Source organism: Macrobrachium nipponense, chromosome 21 (genome assembly GCF_015104395.2).
Source record: "Macrobrachium nipponense isolate FS-2020 chromosome 21, ASM1510439v2, whole genome shotgun sequence".
Classification (NCBI taxonomy): Eukaryota; Metazoa; Arthropoda; class Malacostraca; order Decapoda; family Palaemonidae; genus Macrobrachium; species Macrobrachium nipponense.
The window spans coordinates 3,539,646-3,552,145 of NC_087212.1; the positions used below are offsets into that span (position 1 = coordinate 3,539,646).

The following is a 12,500-nucleotide window of genomic DNA, read 5'->3' on the forward strand; positions in this document are numbered from 1 at the left end:
AACGATTGGGATGAATGTTTGTGAAAACTGTTATATGAGGTTAAGTGTTGAGACCTGTTTGTTTTTCTCATATGTCCGTCCACAAAAGATGTCAAAGTTATTTTTGGACTTCAGCAGTGTTTTTGCTTTCATTATTTGTAGTTGCTATTTGTGAGAAGGGGAACTGTTCAAATTTTGAAGTCGACCCATATTTTCCTCTTCAGTAAACGTACAGCTGAAAACGAAACATCTGACGGGAATTAAAACGGGTGCTTGGTTTTAGTTTTTCTTATCAAAAAATGTGTTGTAGACGTAACCGCTTCTCGCTTGATATATGAAATTGAATAAGATTCTCGTTCAACGAACTTGGCAGAAAATTCATGGATTTTCCCACAATGCAAGATTTATGAAGGTTTCATATAACTATCGGTAATGGCGGGTGTTAGTTCAGCCAAGGAAGAAGCTGGGAATGAAATGAAAAAATGATGTGGGAAGTTTGAAAGACATAGAAAAGGATTCAAGTTGCATAACTTGGCTTTAAAAGAAGCTTATGATAATATTATATCGATGCATTTTGGAAAGGATTTAGGCTGCACGATAGAAAAATAATTTGTCGCGTGATTAGACTTTTTTTTAGATGAAAGCAAATTCCTATGTGGAAGAACAAGTATTAGATGGGAGAGTATTTGGTTTAATGCAAAAGGTGTTGTCTCCATGGTTGTTTAGTATCAGTGGATGAATGCTAAAATTCTGAGAAAGGACACGAATACAAAGTTTTGGGGGCAAAATTGAATTCCTTCATCGAGTGTGGAATTGCTGATAAGTACAGAAGATATAATACTGTTTTGGGATGGTGAAGAAAAACTGCAGAAAACAATGAGAGTTTGAAAGTGCTCAAGAGGAGCAAAGTTAAAATAAATGCAAGCAAGAGAACGGGTATTTGGAAAAATGGGAACCAGGAAAAAGGAACACTGAACGCTAACTGAAAATGTGGATATAATAATTTAGGTGAGAATATTATGGATTAAGGTATGATGGGAGATGAGGTGAATCACAGAATAGAAGAAGCAGTGAAAGTAACAGACAGTGTAGAGAAATGTGAGAGGAGAAATGGAGTGTCTCTGAAAGCCAATTTTGGAAGTATGGCGTTTTGTTGTACCAAGTGTCCTTTGCAGCAGAATGGTTGTCCAGTGTAGGCAAAATAGTGTTAACACAGATAAGGGGAATTGTTTAGATAAAATATGTTAAGATTTTTTTGAGATTTTGCGGTCATGCAGAAAGAATGGGGCATAGGTCGAAAGTTGTAAAAAGGAAGGTGGGCAGGAAGACGTAAAACGCTGATAGATCCTGTGGAATCAATGTTGATAAGGACGATCCTTAATATCCAGACAGGTAGAAAGAGACTGAAAGATAGGTGAGTGGTGCAGTGTGTATGGGGCAGTTCAGTTTGCCTTGTGTGTAGGTGTATGCAGTGAGCAATGTTGAAGTTGTCTATAAGGGATCCATTTTGATTCGGTAGAATAAGTGGGAATATACCGTAGTGGTGTACTTTTTTTTTTTCTAAAAAAGTGAATATGTATAAGTATATATAGATATGTGTGTATACAGGTATACGCTCGGAAGGCATGATCTGACCTCCGGCTTGCTCGGGATGCGCACAAGATTTTCCCCTAGCGCATAAATCGTAAACATTATATTCCTAACTTTTCACGTAAATTAAAACGTGCTGAAATCTCCATTCAAATTGAGCCTTGTTTCACCAACAGAAATTAAAATAAATACGCTATATTTTATTAGGAATAATTTTTTTCTACTGTTTAATATGCAAATTATTTATTTTTTATATTTTCATTCTAATAAATAAATCTTAAATATCCTATTCTAAAATTCCTGTATCTGTAATTCAACGCGAAACACCTTTTTCAGTCCTTTTTTAGGCTTTTCCATAAGGCTATCAACAACAAAGCAGTTTGTAGGCTTACTCCCCAAGCAAGGGAAAATCTGATAAAAAGAAACACTAAGCTGAAAGTGACTCGGTGAGGAGACATAAAATTCCACTGCAATTATACAGTCACTGGCCCCACATGAATCCTGAGCATGAATAGTCAGAATTCTGGAAATTCACTTAAACTGTACTGCAATTTTTCCAAGTCGCAAGATGGAAGTGTCATGTAATTTACTCCCTGGATCATTTGTAATTCAGCAAGAAAATTTACCGCTTACGTCATTCCACAGCAGACAAGTGAAAAGTAAGTTGACATCGGCGAAAAACGCATAGAACTGGGTCGTTGACAATATGGATTCACTCAGAAATGAGTTTTGCGTGATTAAATTTATGATTAGGCTTCGAGTTAACGAATATATCAATGAGTGTTTTCTGCGTGATTAAATTTATGTTCAAGTTTCGAGTTATCGAATATGTATCCTGGACTAGTCGTGACTGAGTGTTTTCTATGTGATTAAATTATTTGTTAAAAATAAATAAATAAACAGTACGTGGGTTCAGTGCGAATATGTAGCTTTTGCTAAGAGGAAGTGAGTGTTTTGTACGTGTGTGTCAGATTTTATGGGTCATTGTAAAAAACATAAATACAAATTGAATCTACTCTTAAGATATGCACTCTCTAAAACAGTGGTTCTTAACCTTTTTATTACCACGCCCCTTCTAAGAGTTGGTCCTTCCCTCCACGCCCCCTTTGGACCCGTGAGTAAAATTCCCTCCCAGATTTCCAGGAAAATATAAAAAGAGAAAGAGAAGGGGTTTCGAGGGAAAATAGGGAGGGAGGTCAATCATTACTTAACATGGTAAGCCCAAGGAGTATACCAGAGTAGTGGGCTATTGGAAAGTAACGTTATAAGGCGATACTTTTGCATTTTTTCATTAACTTCTGAATATAATTAGAGACTTTTTTTAATTTTCCCCTATGGCTTGCACCTCCACTGGATGTTGCTGAGGCCCGCCCCCTGTAGGGTTGTGGGGAGGGTGGGGGCGGGGGGGGGGGGGGGGGTGGGGGGGGGGGGGGCACCGCACCAGGTTGAGGATCACTGGTCCAGAAGTTGTGTCCTCTGTCTGCGGTATCAAGAAAACGAGGCAGTTGCTTGAACCAACATTTAAGAAAATTATTACTTTCTTCTGTTTAAGTATGCACAAGTTGCGAAGCATGATTTGCGGAACAGATGACATTTCTCATGAAACACTCAGAAGTCCACTTGACGAAGCAATAGACCGGCATTTAGAAATGCCGAACCATTTTTAATCGTGATAATTAGAATAATTAGAATGTAATTACTGAGAAATCTGAAAGCTGTAATTATCCCTGGCCTTTCATTCGTCCATGAAGTAAGACAGTTGAATGTGTAATTCTTACAAAATAGAACACCCAGAGGCAAAAATTGCTAAACTTAGGAAAGCTTGAGATTTCGTCGGAATATCCAAAAATAATGTAGGTTCATGTGTGAAATTGCTGAGATATTAGGACATTCGGAAAAATGCACATATTTCGGTATTTCGCTGGAAGTGTTCAGTAAATTTAATGCGTTTAAAGTAATGAACTACATGATTCATTTCAGGCTAATGATTCGGGAGTAGTAAATTCAGGTGTGAATTTTGTTAAATGTAGTACAGTTTATTGAAACGAAAAGTAATAAGTTTCCTTGCAAAACATAATTGAATAATCGTATTTGAGCAAATGCGACATGGTTGCTGTTCTCATTATCATTAGAAAATGAACTTATTGGGTGCAGATAAGGTTTTAATATCGGTAAAGCTGACCACAGTAAAAATGCCATCTGGTTTGAACTATTTTCACGCTATTTTTAATTAAAAGAAAAATATAGGCTTCGTTTACTAATACTTGTAGTATTCTGTTCCCCACTCAGAATTCTTTCTCCTGACCGAATAGTATCATGGTCCAGTCATTAAGTGTAAAGCATCATCTTCGAAGAACACCCGTTTTCATTGCTGTCTCGAACCTGTAGTTCATAATAATTGAGCAGCTCACGGCAGCTATAAGACGTTCCATAAAAGTAAACGAAAATATACATTTATTTGTCGGTGGGTCCACGACCTGCAGAAGGGTGAAGGTAACTGAATCAGGTTGGAAGGCAGGTATATAGGGTAGAGGTCAAGAAGGAGAGCGAAGGCCTGCTCTGTCTAATGAGAAGGAACCGGGGGTGGGGGCTTATTAAGGCAAGTGGAGCAATTAAGGCATAATTATATAACTTGGGCTGATTTGACAATGCTTTTGGAGTGGGTGCACGCGCAATAAAACAAGTTTTGAGTGTAAGTGACAACGTATCCACCTGCAATATTATTCAAAATGATTGAAAATTAACGTTCGAAACCGGTGACATTTTTCCATGCTATTTCATTCTTGTTATTAATCCCTGTAAATGAATTTTGCAATTATTGTATTTAGCTTTCCATACCTTGCCAGATTTTCCATGAGGTTTGTGTCAAAATTCTGCCACACTGGATCACTTTTTCTGCCGATGCCATAAAGTGTTGTGGTCAGTGATAGCTTTATCTTCTGACAGGCTATTACTGAATGGTTTCGGGTCAAACTACTACACAGTGACTCAGTCAGGGCTTGGTCTGACCTGATTTGATAAGTATAGAGATGATGTAATACCCTCCAGTGGCTGGCTGGTTGCACCTGGATTAATTAGGGTAGACTGCAGTTCTCCTAATCCACCTGAGATATTTGATGGAAGAATCTTTCAGATTTTATAAAATGTATATAACAATCGGTGTTATAATGTTAACTACTTACCTATTGTAACTTCCGCTCCTTGGCGCTCTATTTTTTTATTATTATTAAACCATGTACCTGGAAATATGACAAGATCTATATTCAGTTACTTGTTGATTTTGAAAATCTTTCACATCAGTTGTATTGATTTTCCAGAAACCTGTTCATTGGCAAGCATTCGATATTTTTTTGTTCATAAACAAATGCAGTTATCTACCGACCTTTCTTGCTAGAAAACCCCTCAATAGCCAAAGGCATTGACGTTAATCCAGAAAACTAAAGAATCTTTTTCTCGGTCTTCAAATCTGGTCCTGGAAAAAAAAAAAAAACGAAGGTTTACTGGATCGTTTTGAAAAGGGGGCCCCGGTAACTGCAGGAGGAATGAGAGCACAAGTAATGACCTCCTCAATGTCAGTAGAAAGGAAAGCAGGGATGCCTTTGGGGGAAATGGGTAGGGGGGCGGGGGAGGGGGAATTAGAGGGATACCAGTAAGAGCAATGTATGATAAACCCAAGTCCTAAGTTGCATCATTCTGTCGGCTGGCCTTCGGTAATGTCGATTATATTTTTTTTTTGCCTTAATTTTTTTTTTCCATTAAGGAATTTAATCTTTCGAATACTGAAGTGTTTGACGAGGGTTTGTATATCACTGTGGTGTGATAATATTATTCCGATATGTATAATTCTAATTTGAATGGGGTTATATTCAAAATATGCATAATTTCCAATTGAGCAGGTATACTCTTCAAAATTCGCATAATTTCTCATTGAATAGGTAGTTATTATTCAAAATATGCATGATTTCGAATACTGAAGTGTTTGACGAGTTTTATTATTACTGGATGGTAATTATTATTCCCGATATGCATAATTTCTAATTGATAGGTGATATTCAAATTATATGCATAATTTTAATTGAAAACAGGTAAATTATTCTTCAAAATTCGCATAATTTTTTAATTGAATAGGTTGCTATTATTCAAATATGCATAATTTCTAATTGAACAGGTAATTACTCTTCAAAATTCGCATAATTTCCAATTGAATAGGTTATCATTATTCAAAATATGCATAATTTCTAACTGAACAGGTAATGACTTCAAAATTCGCATAATATTTAATTGAATAGGTTGTTATTGTTCAAAATATGCATAATTTCTAATTGAACAAGTAATTATTCTTCAAAATTCGCATAAATTCCTAATGAATAGTTATTATTATTCAAAATATGCACGAAATCTAACTGAACAGGTAATGACTTCAAAATTCGCATAATTTCTAATTGAACAGGCACTCATTATTCAAAATATGCATGCTTTCTAATTGAACAGGTAGAAGAATTTCATACACGAAGTCAATAACAACACCATGAAGACGAATCAACTGAGAGAAATGCCATTAATTAAGCATTCGCCAATAAAACGGTGTTTTAGAGATGTTTTTCATCTCCCTACTGAAAGTGTCTACCTTTTTCTAATGAGAATTTATGAAAACGTGACCTTAATTCATCAGCCTTTGTTGTCAGCCACTAGCAACTCGAGAATCAAGTACCGAGAAAAGTTCTCTTTGTAAAGAGACGAAGAGATAATGTTTTATTATTAGTTATGTTACCTTGCCTTCTAATTATAATTTTTTTTTGTATGTGCGGTAATGTTTACATTTAAAAACTATGGAAACTGTATACATCCATATTCAGATAAATATTCATTATTTAGAACTGTATTCTTAAGTTGTCCATCTTCCCAGAAAACTAATTTGCTTAAAGAGATTATTCTGTAGCTTCAGGCAATTTTGACGACCAAGGGAATGCTTCGAAAAATTGACAGAATATCCCTTGAGTTATTAGGACAGCTTAGAAGCTAGGGCCGTTCAATGGATATTTAACTGACTTGAACGGAAGGTGAAGATTTGTTTTATAGTTCGTTATAATGGCATATGCAGTTTCCCTAGATCTGTCTGCCTTCTCGCCAGTACCTCTTTTAGATTACTTGTTCTGTCATGAATGTGTCTGCGTGTGTAATAGAAAGTCTGTTATCTGTTTATAATTCAACTACTATGATTTTCAATGAGATGATGTTTACCGCACTTTTTTCCATTTGAATTTTTATGTAGTCGTGCTACCATTGTGAAGTTATGGCTGAAGTATAGATTTGGTTTAATAAGTGTAATTATTTCCCTTTTATATTCTTCATTAACATTTGTAAAAAAATAAAGAAAAAAATAAAAGCCTATAATGTCACGTGATGCTCATATCATGTTAGAAAAGAAAAATTAAAAATAAAAGAAAAAAATATATACGAAATAGATAAGAGGCTTCGAAGACAGTTGGAACATAAGTGTGTCATGGAACAACAGATCTGTCTGCGACGCGCACATTGTGTCCGGTGGAAAGTGAAGGTTACTGGATCACTCGATAGGCTGAAAATGCGGGTAAGGTAAGAAGAGCAGGCTTTGCCCATCATGCTCCTCCCTAGTTACTCTTCCCTAGTAGGACTGGTGTCAAGGGAGGGACGCTTTCGAGGCATATATAAAGTGGATACGTTTTGGTCTGCATTATTCAGTCGACTCGAGACACTACTTCTTTAGACATGTTTTCGGTGAGGCAGGTTGATTTGTGAGTGGGAATGAATGGATTTTTGTAATTAAGATTTATATATATAATAATATATATATATATAAATATATATATATATATATATATATATATATATATATATATATATATGTTAACCTATATATATATATATATAATATTATATAAATAATTATATCTATATAATTTATATATATATATTATAATATAATATATAATATATAATAAAAATTAATTATATCTATATTAATTTATATATATATATATATAATATATATATATATACATATTATGAATTATATATATTATTAAGGTTAATTATATATATTCTTTATAGCTATATATATATATATATATATATAGATTATATATATATATATATATATATATATATATATATATATATATATATATAAAATCACACACTCACGAGAAGGTACACGCCATCAACTTACTCTTTCACATATAAACATACATACACATACACATACTAACGTATATGTATATAGTATTTTCATACATACACTAAATTATGAATATTAAATAAAAATTTTATGGCATCCTCATTTTATTTCCATTACATACATACACAAATATATACATCTGTCAATAGGCAGCCAGTTTAATCTTTTATCTGATTTCTTTCGTCGTCGAAGAAACTGCTTGTGTGTTTGCTCTTGGCAGCGGTGAATGCTGTCCCTCAGGGGTATGGGGCACCTCCCCCACCCCCTCCGTCCTACAGCGCACATCCCGGTGGTCCCCGGGCCCTCCCAACGGCTCCCGTGGTTCCTATTCTCGTCGAGCGTTCGCGAGGGACCTGATGCTGCTGGGGTCTACAACTTCAACTTCGAAACTGGGGATGGTATCAGCCGTCATGAGCAAGGCGCCCCTCAGGGACCTGAAGGAGCAGTTGCCGCACAGGGCGGATGGTCGTAAGTATCTCGTCTTTTCTTCTGTTTTTTCTTATGTTTTGATTTGAAGAGATACCTCTGGAATTTGTCTCTTGATGAATTAATGTCTTACGTCATTTCTTCTGTCATAGCTTCACCTTCCCTGACGGAACTCCTGCCGTGTTTCAACTTCGTAGCTGATTGGCAGTGGGTAGCGAGTCGTGCAGTCTGACTTCCTGCGACGCCCCATCCTCTTCCACCCCACGCCATCGCCCAGATCGAAAAGGCACGACAGGAGGACGCTGCTGCCGCCGCTGGAGGAGCACGTCCTCAGTACAGCGCCCCTCCTCCTCCACCAAGTCAAGGATACGGCTTCTAAATCTGACTATGTCTTCTTCCTCGTCTGAACAAGAAAAACTGCTTTTTTTCTTTGGGGAAACGCTCGCTAGGATAGCGTTCGTGGAATATGCATCCATCAATTCATTCTGTATTGATTTATCATCTTATATCTATGTAGATTATCTTCAGTCTTCTTTTCGTCTTTACGCCTTTTTTTTTTTATGTAGTATAGAATTTCGGATGCTTGTTCCCCGAACAGATCTCAGACAAACGAAACAGTCTTGAAAGTTGACAACGATTCTCCTCCATTGTTCACCCTTCACCCTCTCACGGAGTTCCCATTAAACGCTTATTATTTATCTGGTCGTTGATATTGCATGTCCATTTTCTAAATAAAGATTCATCTATTTCGGAGTTTCCTCATTTATCGGCCTTAAAGGATTATTCACACAACTCTATCTGTATTATATATATGAAATAGGAATGATATTAGATTTTATATTATATATATATATATATATATATATATATTATACTATATATATATATATATATATATATATATATATAATATATATATATATATATATATATTTATATGTATGTATATTATATGTATATAAATTCCATATTTTCGGATTGACGATATTTCTTATAGGCTTTTTTCATCAAGAGGCGTAGAAATCGATGATGAATGATATATGATATGATTTGATATCAACATGTACAAATAAAACATGAAAAAAAGAAAATTCATAAACTTGGTGACTTCAACGAGCTATAGATAGTGACAGGTGTTAAATTAAATATGCAGATGAACCACTAGTCTTTTTATTTATTTATTTATTTTTGTAGTTATTACGGTATGGAAATACAATGTGAAAAAATTATACAATTCGAACGCAGTTGCTGTAATTATTATTATTTTTTTTCTTATTTTCACGATATGTAATCGCTGGCTACGAGAATATATTTGACAACGGCCAAGATTGAAATTATTCATGAACGAAATACATGCATCGATGGGGTCTTATTATGTGAATTTGCTGTAAGTAGTTGGTTGTTGATCCACCTTTTTGGAGGAACAACATTCCTTAGAGGCTCTTTGCATCATGAGGCGTTGGACTCGATAAGGAATAATATACGATATAATTCGAACACAGATAAAATCAGTATAAATAAAATGGTATCAACTTGGTGATTTCAACGAGCGAGAGATAGGGATCAGCAAATAATTGAATATGCAGATGGAATTTTTTTTCTTTTATTTTTTCCCTTATGGAAATACATCTTCAAAGGAAAATTATATAAGATCGTACTGAATGAAAGAGATGAAAGGTCAGCTTGCATCGCATAAATATTGCCTCTTGTTATCGCCGCGGACAGTCTTAATTAAATTGACCTTTTTCAACCTTGGATTCGCGTTGTACACGTTGTGTTAATTAATATCTGCCATGGTGATCCATAATAGCTTTTCATTATAAGTGATGCTCAATATAATAATAATAAGAAGAAGAAGAAAATTTTTAATTTATTAAAATAGTTTAGTTTTTGTTCTTCTAACTATTATTATTATTATTATTATTTTTTTTTTATTTTTTGATTTTTTTTTTGTTTTTTTTTTTTGCTCTATCACAGTCCTCCAATTCGACCTGGGTGTATTTATAGTGTGGGGTTCCGGGTTGCATCCTGCCTCCTTTAGGAGTCATCACTTTTCTTACTATGTGTGCCGTTTCTAGGATCACATCTTCTGCATGAGTCCTGGAGCTACTTCAGCCTCTAGTTTTTCTAGATTCCTTTTCAGGGATCTTGGGATCGTGCCTAGTGCTCCTATGATTATGGGTACGATTTCCACTGGCATATCCCTTATCCTTCTATTTCTATTTTCAGATCTTGATACTTATCCATTTTTTCCCTCTCTTTCTCTTCACTCTGGTGTCCCATGGCATTGCGACATCAATGAGTAATACTTTCTTCTGACTTTGTCAATGAACGTCACGTCTGGTCTGTTTTGCACGTATCACCCTATTCGTTCTGATACCATAGTCCCAGAGGATCTTTGCGTGATCGTTTTCTATTCACTCCTCTCAGGTTGGTTATGCTCGTACCACTATTACTGCAAGGTAGATGATGTTTCTTGCACAGGCTCCAGTGGAGGGCTTTTTGCTATGGAATCATGCCTCTTTTTGTACTGGTTCAGTGCAAGTGCCGGTCATTCACTTGCTATGTGGTTTATGGTTTCATTTTTCGTATTGCACTTCCTACATATGGGAGAGATGTTATTTCCGTCTATCGTTCTTTGAACATACCTGGTTCTTAGGGCCTGATCTTGTGCCGCTGTTATCATTCCTTCAGTTTCCTTCTTTAGCTCTCCCCTCTGTAGCCATTGCCAATTGTCACCGCTGGCTAGTTCTTTAGTCTGTCTCATGTATTGTCCATGCATTGGTTTGTTGTGCCAGTCCTCTGTTCTGTCTGTCTTTCTCCTGTCTCTGTATATTTCTGGGTCTTCGTCTACTTTTATCAGTCCTTCTTCCCATGCACTCTTTAGCCACTCGTCTTCACTGGTTTTCAGATATTGCCCCAGTGCTCTGTTTTCGATGTTTACGCAGTCCTCTATACTTAGTAGTCCTCTCCCTCCTTCCTTTCGTGTTATGTATAGTCTGTCCGTATTTGCTCTTGGGTGTAGTGCTTTGTGTATTGTCATATGTTTCCTGGTTTTCTGATCTATGGTGCGGAGTTCTGCCTTCGTCCATTCCACTATTCCTGCGCTGTATCTGATTACTGGCACTGACCCATGCGTTTATGGCTTTTTATCCATATTTACCGGCGTTTGGAGCTTTTGACTTGAGTATCGCCTTGAGTCTCTGCATATATTCTTTCCTGATCGTGTCCTTCATCTCTTGGTGTTTTATATCCCTCCTTCCATTATTCCCGGTATTTGTATCCTGTCTCATCTATGTGTTTGATGTTGCTCCCATCTGGTAGCTTTATCCCTTCAGTTCTCGTTACTTGGTGCCTTTTTGTATGTTGACTAAGGCGCATTTTTCTATTCCAAACTCCATCCTGATGTCCCCAGATACAATCCTTACAGTCTGGATTAGGGCATTTATTTCCTTGATGCTCCTTACCATACAGCTTGATGTTGTCCATGAACATCAGATGGTTGTTATTATTATTATTTATTATTATTATTATTATTATTATTATTATTATTATTATTATTATTATTATTAGGGAAGTATATATAATGTTCTAAGGGTCCACAATAATACAAAGTGTTAGGAGTCCGTGTATAATTTTTAAGACTCATTATTATTATTATTATTATTATTATTATTATTATTATTATTATTATTATTATATATTATTATTCATTATTATTATTATTATTATTATTTATTATTATTATTCATTTCATTTTATTTTATTTTGTTATTTTATTTTTGTTTTTTTTAGAAGATAAACCTTTATTCATATGGAGCAAACCCACAGAGGCCATTGACTTGGAATTGAAGCTCCCAAGAATATGGCGTTCAATTGAGGGAAGTTACAAAAGGCAATAGGAAATACCTAGAGAAGAGATCGATTAGTTATTATTATTCATTATTATTTTTTTTTTTTGGGTTTTTTTTTTTTTTTTTTTTTTGCTCTATCACAGAGTCCTCCAATTCGACAGGGTGGTATTTATAGTGTGGGGTCCGGTTGCATCCTGCCTCCCTTAGGAGTCCATCACTTTTCTTTTTTTACTATGTGCGCCGTTTCTAGGATCACACTCTTCTGCATGAGTCCTGGAGCTACTTCAGCCTCTAGTTTTTTTTAGATTCCTCTTCAGGGATCTTGGGATCATGCCTAGTGCTCCTATGATTATGGGTACGATTTCCACTTGCATATCCCTTATCCTGCTTATTTCTATTTTCAGAATACTTGATGCTTATCCATTTTTTCCCTC

At 35.5% G+C, this 12,500-nt stretch overlaps 1 protein-coding gene across 1 annotated transcript in view; it reads left to right on the forward strand.

The window, feature by feature from the left end:
• The first annotated feature begins 7,251 nt into the window (after positions 1-7,251).
• LOC135197720 (cuticle protein AM1239-like) overlaps positions 7,252-12,500 on the forward strand; it is an 18,611-nt gene continuing 13,362 nt past the window's right edge. The window contains exon 1 of the mRNA XM_064224764.1: positions 7,252-7,326. Coding sequence (XP_064080834.1) covers positions 7,318-7,326 — 9 coding nt within the window. The 5' untranslated portion in view covers positions 7,252-7,317. The remainder of the gene's footprint in view (positions 7,327-12,500) is intronic.